Source organism: Mus musculus, chromosome Y, assembly GCF_000001635.26.
Source record: "Mus musculus strain C57BL/6J chromosome Y, GRCm38.p6 C57BL/6J".
Lineage (NCBI taxonomy): Eukaryota > Metazoa > Chordata > Mammalia > Rodentia > Muridae > Mus > Mus musculus.
This window is the reverse complement of record NC_000087.7, coordinates 1,008,962-1,027,625: the sequence shown is the minus strand read 5'-3', so window position 1 is coordinate 1,027,625 and position 18,664 is coordinate 1,008,962. Positions and strand designations below refer to the sequence as shown.

General features: G+C 35.9%; 1 protein-coding gene across 14 annotated transcripts in view; it reads right to left on the bottom strand.

The window, feature by feature from the left end:
* The window catches only part of Eif2s3y (eukaryotic translation initiation factor 2, subunit 3, structural gene Y-linked), a 38,573-nt gene extending 21,509 nt beyond the window's left edge, over window positions 1-17,064 (bottom strand). For 2 of the 14 annotated variants that reach the window (XR_879402.3, XM_011248593.2), the window contains exons 1-11: window positions 16,941-17,058; window positions 16,303-16,366; window positions 15,659-15,786; window positions 15,457-15,578; window positions 14,153-14,247; window positions 12,834-12,992; window positions 11,435-11,569; window positions 10,942-11,036; window positions 10,118-10,262; window positions 7,471-7,640; window positions 4,152-4,324 (exon numbers count right to left, since the gene is read on the bottom strand). Coding sequence is in view for 5 of the 14 variants with exons in the window: in XM_011248593.2 (XP_011246895.1) it covers window positions 4,152-4,324; window positions 7,471-7,640; window positions 10,118-10,262; window positions 10,942-11,036; window positions 11,435-11,569; window positions 12,834-12,992; window positions 14,153-14,247; window positions 15,457-15,578; window positions 15,659-15,786; window positions 16,303-16,366; window positions 16,941-17,009 (1,355 nt within the window). In the remaining 9 variants the exon portion in view is untranslated. Of the gene's footprint in view, window positions 1-4,151; window positions 4,325-7,470; window positions 7,641-10,117; window positions 10,636-10,941; window positions 11,570-12,833; window positions 12,993-13,306; window positions 13,511-14,152; window positions 14,248-15,456; window positions 15,579-15,658; window positions 15,787-16,302; window positions 16,367-16,940 lie in introns of those variants that run through there. The other 12 variants (XR_003953251.1, XR_388245.2, XR_001782885.2 and 9 more) reach the window with 11 other exon arrangements.
* Between the last annotated feature and the right edge of the window lie 1,600 nt (window positions 17,065-18,664).

Here is an 18,664-nt window from a genome sequence, read left to right as displayed (position 1 = left end):
TGAGAAGCATGCTAATAAATGAAAATATGGTAGCTTTTATTTCATTTTGAGACAGAGAGCCTTTATGTAGTCCTGCCTGTCTTGGAACTTACAGAGATCCTCCTGCCAATGCCTCCCAAGTACTGGGATTAAAGGAATCCAGTAGATTCCTTGAGTTCAGTAGACTAAAAAAATAACAAAATATTTTCTCCTCAAAGTCCTTTAAAAATTTTGTTTGCATCTCAACAAATACATGATAATGGTTTTAAATAAAAACAAGTTAAATTTCATTCCTGCACCACCACCACCACCACCACCACCACCACCACCACCACCACCACCACCGCCAACACCACCACTGGCTTTTCTTTTGTGCCTGACTCACTCTCTCCTTTCTTTCCTGTGTGTCTTGTTTGTTTGTTTTTGTTTTGTTTTTATCGAGACACGGTTTCTCTGTGTAGCCCTGGCTGTCCTGGAACTCACTCTGTAGACCACGCTGGCCTTGAACTCAGAAATCTGCCTGCCTCTGCCTTCCAAGTGCTGGGATAAAAGGCGTGCGCCACCACGCCTGGCTTCCTGCATGCTTTTAATGCTGATCAAACTCGTGGAAAAGATTTTCGTAACACGTCAGGGAATCACTGCTTTGTTTTTTAAAGTTTGCTCTTTTTGATGTTGAGCTTCTCACTTAGTCAAGAGTTAAGTAGTTTTCAAGTCTACAATTACAAGACTATTAAAGAAGAAAATCCACAATATGAAAGCTTCAGGAGAAATTTGTTGCCCCTATATAAATACCAAATACCTAAAAGCATACTGACTAAACAAGTTTAGTAGAAAACCAAAGTTATAAAGATCCTTGACACCAAGTCAAAGGATCAGGGGAATATTTAAAATAAACAAATAAATAAAATTTTAAAACTTTGTTCTCAAAAATCATAGGAAATGTCAAGATTCTTACTTTTTCTAAGTGAATTCCATCCCTAGATGTAGGGTTCTCTCTCTATATATAGTGAATGTCAACCAAATTGCAGGTTTTGAATAAGAAGGATGAAAATTATTTTCAAAGTTCTGACTTATAAGTTACCCAAAGGACTAATTTCTATCTTGCCTGACCTAGGAGTTGTGTCAGAAGCTGGAAGATAAAACAATCTGCAAGAGATCTTGTATCTAAGGCACTGATTTTGCCTAGGTTCAAAAAACAAAGTAAGGCTCCTGGGAAAATAAAAATATCTTTAAAAGCTAGGTAGAGAAGACTGTACCTACAGACATTATTCTTTTATTCATGTTTGAAAACATTCTGGAAGCCAGAAGGAAGTAGGGTAAAATAATTAAAGTGCTAAAAAAAACCCAAAAGCAAAATCCTAGCAAACTGATTGCAGTATCTGATAAAACTATCTTTCAAAAATGAAAATTTAGAGATGGAAAGAAGGTACAACAACTAAGAGCAATAAATCTCTTGTAGAGAAATAGGGTTCTATTTCCCGCCCTTGCACGGTTGGCACAACCTTCTGTAACAGCAGCCCTAGGGCATCTAATATTCTCTCCTGAAGGCACTGCACAGACATACATGTAGACAAAACACACATACACAAAATGAAAATAAATTTTATTCAAACATAAAATAAAAAAGTAACTTGAAAGTTTCCCAATAAATTAAAGCAAAAGAAGTCTATTATGACTGGACCTGCTCATCTAAAAATACTAAAAAGAGGGGCTTGGGCAGTCTCTCAATGATTATTTCTTGTAGTGGAGCTAGGTTTTGTTCCCAAGATTATCTGTAACTTTGGTTCTAGAAAATCAGATTCTATCTTCTGCCCTCTGCTCATGCTTGTGGTGGACAACCATATAGGCAAACCACTCATACACATAGAATAAAAATAATTAAAGCTGGCACTCCTACAGTAAGAGCCAGAAAAATTGGTTAGCCATTCACAGGCCAACTAATGTAAAAGTAAACAACACAGCAGCAAAATGAGAGAAACCCTGCCTCAACGAGGTAGAAGAATAGATCAATTTTCAAAAGAATTGTGACAAAGCTACATCCTCAGCTCCTAAAAAGCTTTCATTTTAATATAGGTTTCACAATTTTAAGATGTTGTATACAAAAACTATAATTAGATGTCTATAAAATAAACACAGCAAATCACAACCCTCTATCGAAAAGTTAAAACTCTGTAACACAAATTCCACTCCTGAGACCCGTAATAGAACTCAGTACAAACTCCATAGGGTTGCCCACTAAACTAACAATTTTTCTTTTTTAATTTAAAATATGGCACCAAAAAACAAACAAAAAAAATCATAAGGGAAAACTTGTATACATACAGAACATAAATGACACCACAGAAATATTTATACCAGTATTTTTCTGTTTGTTTTTAACTTTTCTCCTTCCTAAGAGACTCAATTTAAATCTAAAAATGCACTGATCAAATAAATGATAGGAAAATACATGTACTGTAAAGGCACCTGAGACATTGGTAGCTGTATTTTCATATTAAAGTATCAAGAAACTATCATAGTGTGTTGTGTAATGATTCAACAGGAAGAGACAATTACAAACATGATATAGATCAATACTGCAACTCTTAAAAGGAATACACACATACATGAATTTTATGAATATGTAACTTAAAATTGTAAAACTGGTAAGGTAGTTGAAAAAGAGGAAAGTCCTTAAGCAAAGCAAGAAACAGAGGGCAATGGTACATGTAATATAATGCTAAAAAGAGAACCAGCCAATACAAGTGCTTTAGGAGAAAGCATTGCACAATGAGAACAAAGTAAGTTTTTTTTTTCATCCATTCTTTGTCTTCTGCCGGATCTATCCCCTGCCTCCTTACCCAGTGAGCTTTGTGTCTTATGTACGCCACTTTTAAAAAATCCCATCCAACCCAATTATTGTTACCTATATGTTCACAGGTGTGGGGCCATTTACTGAAGCATATTAATGTTATCAGCAGGCTACACATTTAAAGAAAACCATCTCTCCCTCTTCCAGCAACTATGAATTACCAATAGCTTATTCAGGTAATGGTGGTACAAAGTAAGTATTTTGATGTGTAGAGTTATAACTATCTCCAGCAATTTGGTTAAAGTTGTTTGCTTATTTAAGAGAACTTTCATTAAGCTAGTGAAATGGCTCTTACCACCAAACCTGACCTGAGTTTGACATCTCAGTACCCAGTGAGTGAAAAGTTGTCCTTTTACTTTCCAAAAAGCTGTCCTTTTTAAATAAGTATTAAAAACAAAAACCCACTAGAGTAAAAATAGGAGATTAAAACACAAAAGATATCTTAAAAGAAACAATAATCTAGAATATACAAGTCAGAAAAGACCAATTAGAAGTCTCAATTTCTTTTTAACATTGGCTGGTTTTGTTTGTTTAGAACACAGAGTCTATATACACATTAAATATACACACATATAAACTACTCCTTTTATAGTAACCTAAATAACTGAAAGTGTAGTTTTGCAAGAAAAAGATAGAGAGTAACATTCACAGCTTTCTGAATACAGACCATAAATGGAAGTAGCCCATGTCCATTGACAGGTGGAAAAAAGCTCATTAGTTACATATTCAATAGTAATTCTGATACATACTATAAATAGATTAATCTCAAGAACCCTACACCAAGAAAAGTATTAGAAAAAAACTAAATTATATAATTTGTAAAAAAAAATAAAAGGCTATTTAGGATATTAGGACATTCAAACATATAACAAAGACTGAACTAAAAATGTAACATTCAGTTATGGTTGATAATTAATATTTGTTTTTGAGGCTTCATAAAGAATGATTAGTAAGAGTACAGTAAATGTGAATGGATTTATTACCAATAAACTATACAATTTAAAATCGCTGTCACAGTTTTAACACTATGTAAATGAATATACAGCTGAAAATTAAAGCTATGAAACTGAATGATGTTAAAGCTATGTGTGATAGATAGTGCAGGAGGCAGAAGAGGATCACAAATTCTAGACCAGATTGCAAAGTGAAGACCTGTCCCAAAATAAAAAGTAAAAAGAAAGCTATAGAAGTTGCTAAGTAGTACAGTACTCAGACAAAATGTAAGACCAGAGGATTAATAAAAACTAAACTAAAATAAAACCAGCAAAGTCCCACATGAAAACATATATGCTGTTTTTTCTTGATTGAACAAGAAACTTACCGCCAGTGTTTCTCAACTCGTCGGCTTAGAGCAATTTTTTCTCCTACTTCTGTGCATACTGGATTGGTTAGAACAATTTTACCCAAATCTGCCTTGACTGCACTAACTCTGCCTCCTGTAGACAAGGACCCTATGTTCACCATGAGTACTTCATTCTTGGATAGCTTTTGAACCTAGGAAAATTATAAAAAAAAAAAAATTAACTGAAAAGTTTCCCAAGGTGATGATTGATAGGCAAGTTGCTACACACACTCCAGTGAAGTTTGCTTGGCAGGCCAAGAGACCTGGAAGCACTCACTAGGCAGAGTTTCACAGAAACTCACCTCCTGGACCTTTGGTGTTCTCATAACCCATATATTCATACCCTATCCCGTGTTAGTCTGGTGTATGGATCCACGTGTTCTCTTTTAGTATTATCTTTTTATAAGTGCCTTTTAAGACTGAATTCTGACATAGCTAAGCCTTTGCCAATGTTCCAATGTCCTAGAAAGTGCTTGAAGCCGAAGAGCTTAGTAGAGACAGTGAAACTAATTAGGCATTACAAAAGAACCAAGCCAGAATAGCTCAGGGCTGGTCCGCAGTGTTTACTTGAGGCACTAGCCAGTCTTACCCAAACATAATGGCCTAATAGGTGGGTTTACCATGAAAGAGCTAGGGAATCCCACTGAGATCTTCAGTACAGGCTACATTGCATATTAGAAGCAAGTTGGTGAATTATTCTGACAAATGGAGATTCTCCAGATACTTAAAAGTTACACTCATACAAGAATTTATCAAGGCCTAGGAAATAGGGGGGTTGTGGTATTCCGTTATTCATGAGAAGGTCTGCTAGAGCAGAACCCCCTGGTGCTAGCTTTCACAAGGCTCAAAGGAGTAACACTAATTTTGACTAGGGTGAAATCCTTACCTGTCATTAGGCAGAGCTGTTTTATCTTTACTGTAATTATTACCTGGTTCCTGTAAGTCCTTTTGAAGTCATTCCTTTGTTTTTTTTTTTTTTTTTTTTGGTCAGGCAACTTCAATGTACTTTGCCTGCTGTGACTCCCTACCCCTTTTATTTTCTGTACTATATAAGACTGGTGTTCACTTTGTGACAATACATTCAAATTCTTCACAATCTCCTGTGTGCATCTGTCTGTCATTTCCGCCGACTCTTTGCCCACCTGCAACTAGAGACCAGTTCCACACGGACAAAAGGACCCAGAGGGTCTGCGGCAGAATTGGCGCCTGAACAGCAAGTAAGTATTGTTGTATTAGCTACTATTCTATTGCTATAGTACAACCAAGAGAAATTGTAGAAAGAGTTTGTTTATAATTGTAGTGGCTTAGTCTATAATGGTGAAATCATTGAATGATGGTAGAAACAGAAACTGAGGGTTCAGACCTTGAACTGCAGGAATGAAACAGATAACTGGGAATGGCATGTTGCCTTAAAACCTAAAACCTACCCTCACAATGACATACTACTTGCAGCAAGACCACATATTAACCTCTTCAGATAATACAGATTATGATCTGGGAACCAAGTATTTAAATAAATCACCATAATCATTGAGCTACATCTCCACCTCAACCCCTAGACTTCTTTTATTTCATCCATCTGTCTATCCATCCATTTATTCACTCATTTATAGACAGTGTCTAACACCATATTTCAGTTAGAACTGTAACCCACGACTTTATCTTAAGGTAGTTTTAGATTTAGCTTTTACATGGGTGCTAGGGATCTAAAGTCTAGTTCCTAATGCTGCATGACAAGTACTTGTTCTAGGACACCACCTCAGAACCCCTTCTGTTTTGTAATTTAGGACTGATGAGGTATTTCACTGAGTAAGGGTACACTGCTGGTTTTTAGCATTTTTGAGAGCCACTATATCCAACGTTTTTATTAGTAGAACATAGGTAAGTCTTTCTGTAACATAATCCCCACCAAATTCTGTTCTCCAGATTTTGATCTTTGTTTACTATTAGTTGCTTTGGAGCTTAAAAATTTTTCTGTCTTGTTATTTTTGTAACCTGTGAATGAATATATTAGCAGCAGTAGTAGTAATTTTAATATGGCCATAAGCTGTCACCTGTATTTTTAAAATTAAATGAAAAAAAGCAAGGAAAGAGTAAATTGTGAATTTTAGTCTAGGTATTTTCTTTTTTTTTTTTTTGACAGTTTTGTGCATGTATTCAACATATTATTTCCCCCCTATTCCTCTCCTATTTCCCTCACCCTTCTTTTTCCTCCTGAACACATTCTACCCAACTAGTGCAATATGACTCTTCACTGGTGTAGAGAATGACACCCCTTTCTACAGGAATTAAGTCATTAGCTCCTTAGAAAGTGATGGGATCCAATGGACACTTCTTTTATCCACAACTGACTTTTGAATGTCTCAGTTTGTGCAAGTATCTGTTGCTGCCGTGTTTTCAGGATTGCAAATACTGTGCCTCTGCATTTTGATGTTTGTAGCACTTCTCCCTATAGACCATTTTTAAATTCTCATTTCTTCTGTGAGATGGGAACTTGGCTAAGAACATTTAGAAGGCAGAAGCACTCAAGTGTTTTAAGTTTTATCACTTTGACCACATATGAGTTTCTGTATAAACTGTTGGCCTTTGTGAAAAGGAGTCTTATGTTGCCCAGAAGCTCAGTAAAATACCCATTTATGCTATGTTTTCCTCCTTTATTATGTGTGTTTACGTTTCCAGATGCTAATGAAGGCTAAAAGAGAGTTCAAGTCCCTTTGAGTTAAGGTAACAGGTGGTTGTGAGTGACCTTTTGTGGGTACTAGAACTTGAGCTTTAATACAGACTTCTTACTGTGCCACTTTGTTGACGTTGTTGTCAAGGATTTAATCCAGAGGTAGGAATATTATTTATTCACACTCACATGACATTTTACAAAACATAAAGACTTTAAGAATGTTGATCTGGGGCTGGTGAGATGGCTCAGTGGGTAAGAGCACTGACTGCTCTTCTGAAGCTTCAGAGTTAAAAATCTCAGCAACCACATGGTAGCTCACAACCACCCATAATGAGATCTGACGCCCTCTTCTGGTGCGTCTGAAGTATAATAATAAATAAATTATAGTAATTATTTAAAAAGCAAAAAACCAAAAAGAATCTTGATCGAGGGGCTAGAGAGATACCACAGCTGTTAAGAGCACCGACTGTTCTTCCAAAGGTCCTGAGTTCAATTCCCAGCATATTCCTTATAGAAAGTTCCAATTTATTTACTTCTTTTACAATTCCATTTTAACTAAAAAAGATTGAAACACTAAACAAAATATTTCATTGCTTTGAAACAGTTACTATAAAATGAACTCACTTTTGCTGCTTTCTTGTCTCCTTCTGTACGTACACCTAGGAGCCGTCTCAGTAGGAAGTAGGAAATTTCTAACTCTGTGAATATCTCAGGTAATGCTCCAACAGCACCAAGGACCTGCCCAACCATTCTATCTGCTCGGCATAACGTTGGGTCAATTTTTGTTCCAACTCCTAATAAAATGTAGGTATTCATAACTTTATATTTTGTTTAAAACTCATAAAAAAACTGAAGCAATAATTCTATATAGACTAACATAAATCCTACATAGTAATACATACATTTTTATTTGCCTTTTACCTAAATAAAACTAATATCTCCAAAGATCTCTAAAACTAACTCATTTGGTCCCCTGTAGATTTCAAACTCACTTCCTACCAATAAATCCACAGCTATCACATGTAGTGCTGACCCAAGTATACTACCTGCACTCTTTGAGTCCCTCTAGTTCTGTCACCATATACTTCAGCACATCCCCTCCCACCAGCTAACCTCCTTTCCTCTGGGACTTAAAGCAGTCTCAAGTCTAGCTTCCTACCAGAGACCCCATAGCCACAACATATAGGCAGACAGGACAACTACACTCTCTTACTCTTCCCCCTAGTTGTCAATGTCATATACAACCTCCAGGCCCTGTCTAGAACCCACACTCTGTGAATTTCCTAGATCATAATCTACTTGTATCTTCTTCCAGTGTTTATAGCCCAAGCTGCACCCTCTCCTTGTAGTTCAAACCTAACCAATCTCCACTACTCCCACTCTCCTAGTATTGGTCACATCCTACACCCTGTATAACAGCCTAACCTGATGAGCCTTCTTGACTCTAGGAAAACTTCATTCCCTATATACATATATAGATATTAATATCCATCTGTCCTCCAGGGCTAGCCCTGGTGATACAAACAAAAATCAAAGATAAAGTAGAGAATCTAGACAAAATAAGCAATGAATATGGCAAGAAAATTAAAATACAAGAACACGTAAGAAATGCAAAAAGAACAATCCCTGGAAATCAGGAAGAGCTGGGAAAGAAAAAAATCCAGGTCAACAGCATAAACTGAGAGATCACAAATGAAAAATTTCCAAACCATGTAAAGCCACATTCATACAAATATAAGCTACACAGAGAACACTAAACAGATAAGACTTGAGAGGAAACTCTGGCAAATCAGAGTTAAAACACTAAAAATATTTACAAAGTAAATGTATTGATAGCTGCAAGAGAATTAAAGTCATACTCAAGGAAAGCTTATCAGAATATAAGGTGACTTCTTAAAGGAAACTATAAAAGCCTGGAGTAATGCATTCCAAGTCCTAAAAGACTATGACAGTCACCTAAAGTAATATATCCAGCAAAACTAATTGAAGGAAAAAAAAACTTTTCACAATACAAACAGATTTTAAAAACGTTTATCCAACAGATCAACCCTTGAACAGAACAGGAAAGCAATAGCTAGGACTGAAGTGAAGACAATATATCCGGGTGGTGGTGATGCACACCTTTAATCCCAGCACTTGGAAGGCAAAGGCAGGCAGATTTCTGAGTTCAAGGCCAACCTGGTCTACAGAGTGAGTTCCAGGACAGCCAGAGCTACAAAGAGACACCCTGTCTCGAAAAATGAATGAATGAATGAATGAATGAATGAATGAATGCAACATACATAAATAGACAATATAGAAGAAATACAAGTAAACTATAATAAATTGAAACATAAAACAAAACCAAAAAAACTGCAACCTACATTCTTTTCAATAACAATTATAACACTGCAAACCACTAGATATAAGCTGAATGGATAGATTAAAACATAAAACTAAGATAAAGCATCTTTCTGTTGTCTATATATTTTTTAATAAACCTTAAAGAAAGATACCACTTTAAAGGAAAAGACAGTGATCCAAAAGCCCTCTATTGGCCTCTGAAGATATCAAGCATACAGTGGTACATATAAATACATGCAAAGAAATACTCATACCTGTCTATATATTTTTTAAAACATCCTTAAAAACCCTGACTATATATAAGCCCAAATTAAAAAATTAAAAATATAACAATACATTTAAATTGCTAAGCCATTACACTTGTTATTGCTGAAAAATTATACTATGTGGGCAGAGGAAATACTGCAAACTTGAGAAAACCAGAATACATATCATGTTGGGGACAGTAGTAGATATCTGTCATTACAGTAGTCCTATTTCAAGATGAAAGTCAGATGTAGAATCCCCAGAAGCTTGTGGGCCAATTATCCTGGTATGTAGAGCAGTAAATAAAAGGATTTCTTGTCTCAGACAAGATGAAAGTTAAAGACCAACACCCAAGGTTATCTTCTGTTTTCTATATGCATGCCACAGTACTTCTGTTTATATCACAAACACACAATATATATACAAGCATATCCACAGATTAGAAAAGTCAACCCATGCATAAGCAAAATGCCTTCTGCTTTATGAATATACTCATATTCATATATCATATATTATAAAACCAAAATCTTAACCAACTATTTATTTGCATGTCACACTTTTCCATACTGAGTAAGATTATCTAATTATATGGACAAATAGCCCTTTGAATACATTTTAACCTTCCATGAAAGTAATCAAATACCCAAGAACAAATATTTATCAATGAGTATAAAATTCTTACCAATAAGACCACCTGGAGCAGCATACTGAAGATCATTGTGTTCTGCAAAAAGGGATACAATCTTGGAAAAGATTGGTTTACACATAAGCTTCCCTTCTCCGTCTTTAGAAACAATACCAGGTCTCACTTCTATCTCTTGTCCCACCTAAAACAAACAAATAAATGACATTCTTGAGATTAGCAATAGCCTTTTAATGTAGTATGTACCAAAAGGAAGACTACTAAACTATTATCTATCCCATTTGCAAAAATAATTTTGTACATTCTAAAAATAATAAAATGAACATAAACAGATTTTTGAAATGACAACTCAATTTACACAATTACTTTTAACCAATTTATCAAAATATATATGCAACATTTAAAAGACAATACATAGCACTAGACAGTGGTTAAAAGTCCTCACAGCTTGCCTAGTGATGGTATTGGTGCACAAGCCTTTAATCCCAGCACTTAGAGGCAGAGGCAGAGCAGGCAGGTCTCTTTGGGTTCCAGGACAGCCAGGGCTACCAGAGACCCTGTCACAAAAAACAGTAGATTTTACTGCTCTTGCAGAGGGCCAGAATATAGTTCCCATCATTTTCATGGCAGTTCATAACAGACTAACTCAAATTCCAGAGAGATCCAACTTCTGGTACCAGGTACACGTATGGTATTCATATATACATACAAACATTCATAAATACAAAAATATCCATTAAAACTTCTTAAAAATAAAGAACACAATATACAGTAAAATTTTTCCTTAAAAAAAAAAACCTATAGATTTTAACTTACTTTATGGGAAATAGGAGTTGCAATAAAAAGTTTAGAATATAATTTACCTTTAATACGCCTTTTAAAATACTACCACCAGCTACACCCCCTTTAAGGTCATCAACTTCACAGCCAGGTTTGTTAACATCAAAAGACCGAATAACTAGCCAAGAAAGAGAAGAATTAGTCCTTGAACAAACAACAAATATCAATGAAGAGAAATGAATGTATTAAGAAAAACTAAACAAAACAAAAAACAGGAAAAAAAAAAAAATCTTCCTTCTGTTTGGCAGGGTGTGGTGGTGCATGCCTTTAATCCCAGATCTCAGGAAGCAGAGGCAGAGGAAATTTCAGAGTTTGAGGCCAGCCTCGTCTAGAAAGTAAGTTCCAGGACAGCCAGGACTACACAGAGAATCCCTGTCTCAAAAAACCAAAAAACCAAGAGAGAAAGAGAAGGAGAAAAGGAAAGAGAAAGAGAGAGAAAAAGAAAAGAAAAAGAAAAAGAGAGAACAAAAACCAACAATAAAAACTCAATCAAGGGCCAAAAGGTGAAGTCCTTACCAATAAGTCGGGGTTCTGAAGTAAAGTCTCTTAGAGGTACTGGAATTTTCTTTACTATATACTCACATACAACTTCAATATTGTATTTTAACTGAGCAGAAATTGGAATAATAGGAGCTCCTTCGGCTACTGTACCTACATGGCAAAATTCAGACATGTTTATGTACTTCATAAAACAATTAAGTAGGGCAGGAGACATGGCTAGGAAGTAGAGATGGCTTGAGGGTTGAGTGCACTGACTGCACTTCCAGAGAAACCTGGTTCAATTCCCAGCTTCCACATGGGGTCTCATAACTAACTCCAAGATCTGACACCCTCACACAGACATGGATGCAGGCAAAACACCAATGCACATAAAATACAAATGAATACATTTTTAAAAAAACTTAAATATACTAAAAATATATTCTTATGTACTCCCACACATGTTAGCCAACAAATAGAAATGATTACTCTTTATGACATTTTCACCTTTAAATAACAAGTCCTTTTAGGTAAAAATGTTATTAAGATATGTTAAATACTACCAATAAAAGTGATTAAATATATGTACTGCAAGCAAGGAAACACTGATAATTGTAAAAGCTTTCAAAAATCACAATTTATCCATTTAGTAAATAAAAATTACAAGCATTATTTATCAAAGACTATTGGCAGTACTTGCTTATTAACTGAATGTTAAGTTGACTGATAAATGGCCTGTAGTAAACAAAGTGAGATTTGAGGACCACGATTTATTCTTTTATTTACCAGGTAACAGGGTTTTTTAGCCAACATCTTACTAAGTAACAAAAAAAGAAATCATATTTCACATATAAAAATTTAATACTTTTCTCCCCCAAATGTAATCCCTGTTACTATACTTTTTAAAGGGAAAAAACATTGTCAGGTGCTACTTTGATAAGTATTTAATAAAAAGAATGGAAACTTCAAAAAGACATTAAAGAAAAATTCTGACAATACTTTCATTCACTGTACTCTTGGTTGTTGTTTATATATATAAATAAAAAGTCTGGTTTGTATGCATTCAATATGCTCAGTGGCTAAGAGCACTTGCTGCCAAGCCTGATGATATGCATTTAAACCCCATGGTGGAAAATACAATCAGCTTGCTTCTCATGCACAATGTGGTACATACCACCCCTCACCACATTTACAATCAAATTAAAAAATCTTTTAAAACTGATGATTCTAGAATATAATGTTTTGACTAAATGTATGTACATTACATCTAAGTCAGAAACAATACATCAAGCTTAAAAATAAGTTTTATGAAGTATGAAAAGATAGTGGACTAACACCATAAATTCTGTGTTTGGATGATCTAGTACATTGAGTAAGATACTAAATTAAATGTCTACCAAAGTGACTCAAACATTCAAGTATTATGAGATCTTACCCTGTACAAATGCAAGTATCTGTTCATACTGTTCTTTAGCCTGGCTTTCTTTCACCAAATCAATTTTATTTTGCAGAATCAAAATATGTTTTAGCTTCATAATTTCAATGGCAGCCAGGTGTTCAGAAGTCTGAGGTTGAGGACAAGATTCATTACCAGCTAAATTGATTTAAAAGGAAAAAAATGTTTTAAACAATTGAAAGAAACCAAGTATTAAGACTTAATTTCCTAATAAAAATAGACTAAATTGCTTTACTCATGACCAATTCTAGGATATAATGCCTCAAAACAGAATTTGTCATTAAAAACAAAAAACATTTAAGTTACTTCAGCAGAGGTGAAACCAAGACCCAAGAGGTCTTAAAAACTTACCCTGATGCACATAAATCTTAGGATAACGGCAACTCTCAGTACCATATTTAATGTACATCTACTGTCTATCAAGGTGATTCTTAGGTATTATGGGCTCTTACCCTGTATAAATATAACTTTCTGTTTGTACTGTTCTTTAGTCTGAAAAAGTCTTGAGGCAAAGATGTCAAATTCCTGAACAAAAGAAACTTTATATTTGTAGTTCCAATTAATACATTTTGATTTGAAGTACTTTCCTACACATAGCAACAAACAAAAATATTAAGTATCAACAAAATGGAAAAATATCACATTCAAGGGCTGGTGAGACAGCTTAGCAGGTAAGAGTACTGACTACTCTTCTGAAGGTCCTGAGTTCAAATCCCAGCAACCACATGGTGGCTCACAACCACCCATAATGAGAACTCATTCCCTCTCCTGGTGTGTCTGAAATCAGCTACAGTGTACTTATGCATAATAATAAATAAATCTTTGGGCTTGAGCAAGCAGGAACTGAGCGACGAGTGGAGTTGACCAGAGCGAGTAGAGGTCCTAAAAAATTCAATTCCCTACAACCACATGAAGGTTCACAACCATCTGTACAGCTACAGTGTACTCACATAATTAATGAATAAATAAGTAAATTTTTTTTAAAAAATCACCTTCAAAAATAAACACAAACATAACAATGTACTATTAAGAAGAATTTGTTTTGCACAATTAGGATCATACTCCCTAGGTTGGGATATTAATTTATCTAGCAGTATAACCAAGTTCAATGCTTCTGGAAAAGTCTATGCGTATTCACTATAAGTGTTTTTTGTTTGTTTGTTTTTTTGATAGCTGATTAGAATTAGTATTTTTGGTTTTCTTGTTGGAAATTTTCCATTTATATTATCTTATGGTCCTTAACAACTCTAAAAGTTCTTAGACTTACACTGACTTAACTAAACCAATTCTGACTTTACCTATCAACAGAAGAGCTGCATCCATCACTGCTGCCCCATTCAGCATAGTTGCCATCAAAATATCATGACCAGGACAATCAACAAAGGAAACATGTCTAATGGAGAGATAATCATCAGTCTTCAAATCAACCAATAAAAAGATTACACACTCTTTAGATTTTTGCTAGAGAAATGGCTTAGTAAGTAAAGTACTTATACATATGGGAAGACCTTGGTACCAGCACCCATAAAAAGACCTATACCTTGAGTCTGTAATTCCAGCATAGAGGTGGAAAGGGGATGATCTCTGAAGCTTACTGGACCTGTCAGGCTGACTAATAAGCTCTAGGTTCAGTAATAAACAGTCTCAAAATTACAATAGAGCACAATAACAGAAAGACACATAATAGGCACCTGTAACTTCCACATTTTTATGTATGTCTGTGTGGACCTCCCTCCACATATAGATTTAAATCATACTGGGAATAATTCTGCTGCAAAGGAGTAGCTAAGAATTTGGATGCTTTCAGAACTTCAAAATGAAAAACCTAAGCAGCTTGTAAGGTCTTAAACTTGTGGACCTACTAATTTAGCCTCCCCCAAATGGGAATTACATGCCCTAGTACCAGGCCCAGCCAAATTAATTTAATAGTTACAGGTCTATCATATTATTTCTTTCATATTGTATAGTCTTTGACAGTTTTAGCTTCTTGAATAATCAAAGTATTTATTTTCACTAATTGTACAGTACTGTTTCAGAGGTACCTGCCTTAATTTTCTATTTCTTTCTTTTTAATAAAAGGTTTCACTATGTAGACCAGGCTGGCCACAAACTCAGAGAGGTTTATCTGCCTCTATCTCCCAAATATTGGGATTAAAACATTCACCACTAAACAATGGCCCCAATTTTCACTTTCATCTTTGACTTTGTAATTTGTTTTATTGTCTGCTATTAAATCTATCAAGTTTGAGGGGGAAAACATGAGATATCTGGAAAAAAGAAAATTTTATCTAATGACTTCATCCCTATATAGCAAATCTTATGATTTGTACAAACTAGTTTTGGAGATTTGAACAAATGGTTTTAAAATTATATTTACAGATAAGTAATTTTTTTTTTGAAGTGGTTTATAGATGGTTGATGCAGCCCTTAAAAAAAATTTAGGCTACTAAGCAACTGTCACATCTCCTAGAGAAAAGATATTAGTTAAGTTGTTTTTTTTTTTTTTAACCCACAGTTTACTAAAATAGAAATTTGTATCAATCTGACCTTTAATTAATTACTTAATAATTCTAATTATTTCATTAAGCATTGAAATAATCACCTGACTAGTCTGAAGTTTCCTTTGGTCCCTGGAATATCTGAAGGAAACTCATCAGGTGTACTACTTCCACAAGATCTGTAACATTCTGGTCGAGGACAACTTGAGTCATCAAGCTTATAAATCTGAAAATTTCAAAGACAATAATGAATTTTTGTAATAATTACTAATTAAATAGTTCCTACTTCCACAGTATATTACGTACTTTGGCATTAGCATATCCAAGTTTTATGGTAATATTCCTTTCTAGTTCATTTTTGAATCGGACAGTGTGAACACCAGAAATGGCTTTTACAACTGTAGATTTTCCATGAGCAACATGACCAATTGTGCCTACAAAAAACAAAAAGCTGTTATGCACATAACTACAGCAAGTACTTTAGACTTTATATTATGCATTTATATAAATATAACGTACAATGATATAATGTTAATTTCACCTTTTCACAAACCCTGTTTTCAAATATAACTGAAAAGTACTTTTTTACTATTGGTTAAACTTAAATGCAAGCATTTAATACCAGCACTTTGGAGGCACAGACGGGTAGACCTCTGTGAGCCTGAGACACTCACTTAATCTACAAAGCAAGACTACAAAGTGAGATCCTATCTATCTTCCAAAAGTTCCCTTTTAAAACACCCAAGTCTCGAGGATGTCAGCTTCCAGATTCCTGTGATTTCTGGAATATCTGATGGGAATTCTTTAGGTAACTACTTTTACAAGATCTGTAGCATTCTAACTGGGACAATTGGAGTCTGATAACTTCAAAGAAAATACAGAATTATCTATTGCCATAATCAACAATTAGATCAGAATAGTTTCAACTACCAATTAACAGTTGTTCTTACCTATATTAATTGTGGCTTGTCTGCTGATAATTTCACGTGAAAGCGGAGTCAACTTGGTAACATCCTGCAAGGAGACATTTTTAAGACCATTGCCTTTCAGGAGAAACCAACGTTTTCCTATAACCCATGGGTTTACAATACACATCTCCTTCCTGATCCTATTTTTAAAGGGGTTTTTCCTGTCTCTATCTTACTTTTTAAATTATTTTTAGAAATGTACGGAGAGAAACAGATGTTCTGGAGGTACATTTTCGTAGCAATCTTTAAAGGATTTTAGCGGTCGAGAAAACTAAAAAAAGAACATTATTCTCCGTACAAAATCAATTCAGTTTCACTACATCAGAGCTCGCGGACTTCGACGAAGGTAAAAACTTTTTTTCACGTATTTATAACAAGATTAACGTTTAAACTGTTTATCATATGATCCCCTCTCAAACCGTCTGAGGTTTAAAAAAAAAAAAAAGCCACATTAATAAAGCCTCAACGACAAGCTCTCGGTTCCAGGGTTTGGTCACTGACTGAAATACAGTCGGTATCACCGGTCTCCTTTCTCGCGCCCCAAAACTGCCAGGACAACCTAAACCCAACGCTTTCCCCACTATGGACTTTACATAGCAGTTCAGGAAGGAAAATCTCACCAAAGTGGCAAGATCCTGACGAGAAAGATGCGGCTGCCCGAGAGTGACACCGGCTTCTCCGCCCGCCATCTTGCTCACGAAAGAAGGAAGTGGCTGTGGCCTCCGCTGTCGCGTCACAAAACGCACAAGCCTATGGGCGGGGCTGTAAAATGGCGGATTAAAGGCTGACTAAGAATCTGGCCTGGAAGAACGGGCAGTAAACATAGGTGTAGCCTTATTACGAGGACTTTACTCTGACTGACTTTGTATATTGAGTTGTACGAAACTTACTAAAAAACAATATATAAAGTTCAACAGCTACTTGCCATGGACTTCATAACTATTAGTGCAGGCAACGTCAAGGGCAGCCCCAGTGAAAGCCCCACCCCATCCTAACCTCCATCCCAACCCCTACCCTCACCCCCAACTACGGGGCGGGATTAAAGGTAGCCTCTTGTTTTAGGTTCCATTAGTGTCTCAGACACTTGAATTTTAATGTGAGCGATCAGATTACTTTCTGATTTCTTTTACTAACCCTAACCCTAATTTATTTGCTCAGATGATAATTTAGTTTAATACATCTAGATTGACTGAAGGGTATTTTGTGGTCTTTCTGGACACAAGACGGCTGGTGGATTTTTGGTGAAGAGTTAGGTACCTGCAGAGCAGGGAAAATACCAAAACTGGAGAGCTTGCAATTAATATGCAACACGGTAGAAGTTATTTACATCGTTTAAGACAAAGAATAATAACAAAAAGAACTTGTAAAAACAAATCCAAAAACTGGCGAGCGAGCGAGCGAGCGAGCGAGCGAGAGAGAGAGAGAGAGAGAGAGAGAGAGAGAGAGAGAGAGAGAGAGAGAGAGAGAGAGACACGGAGGGACGGAGAGAGAGACGGAGAGAGACCGAGAGAGAGAGAGAGAGAGAGAGAGAGAGACACGGAGGGACGGAGGGAGAGACGGAGAGAGAGACGGAGAGAGACCGAGAGAGAGACAGAGAGAGAGAGAGAGAGAGAGAGAGAGAGAGAGAGAGAGAGAGAGAGAGAGGGAGAGAGGGAGGGAGAGAGAGAGCGAGGGAGGGAGGGAGGGAGGGAGGGAGGGAGAGACAGAGAGACCGAGAGAGACAGAGAGAGAGACAGAGAGACCGAGAGAGACAGAGAGAGAGAGACAGAGACAGAGAGAGAGAGAGAGAGACGGAGAGAGAGAGAGAGAGACCGAGAAAAGGGGAGGGTAGGCAGGCGTCAAGAGGGAGAGAGAGGACAAGGAAACATAACAAACAAACCCAACAACAACAACTAACAAAACAAACAAACAAAACAAAAGAGCCTGGCGTGGTGGCACACGCAGCACTTGGGAGGCAGAGGCAGGCGGATTTTTGGTCTACAGAGTGAGTTCCAGGGCTATACAGAGAAACCCTGTCTCGAAAAACCAAAACCAACCAAACAAACAAACAAAAACAAAAACAAAACAACAATAAAAAACTGCTTTAATAGAAATAACTATATTTATACATCTATATTTGATATTTAATTTTGGTGAAATAATTTAGGAGGCAAATATCTGTTTAAAAGTAAATATGAGGGTTGTGAAATGGCTCATTGGGTAAGAGCTCTGACTGCTCTTCTGAAGGTCTTGAGTTCAAATCCTAGCAACCACATGGTGGCTCACAACCATCTGTAATGAGATCTGACTCCTTCATCTGGTGTGTCTAAAGACAGCAACAGTGTACTTATTTATAATAATAAGT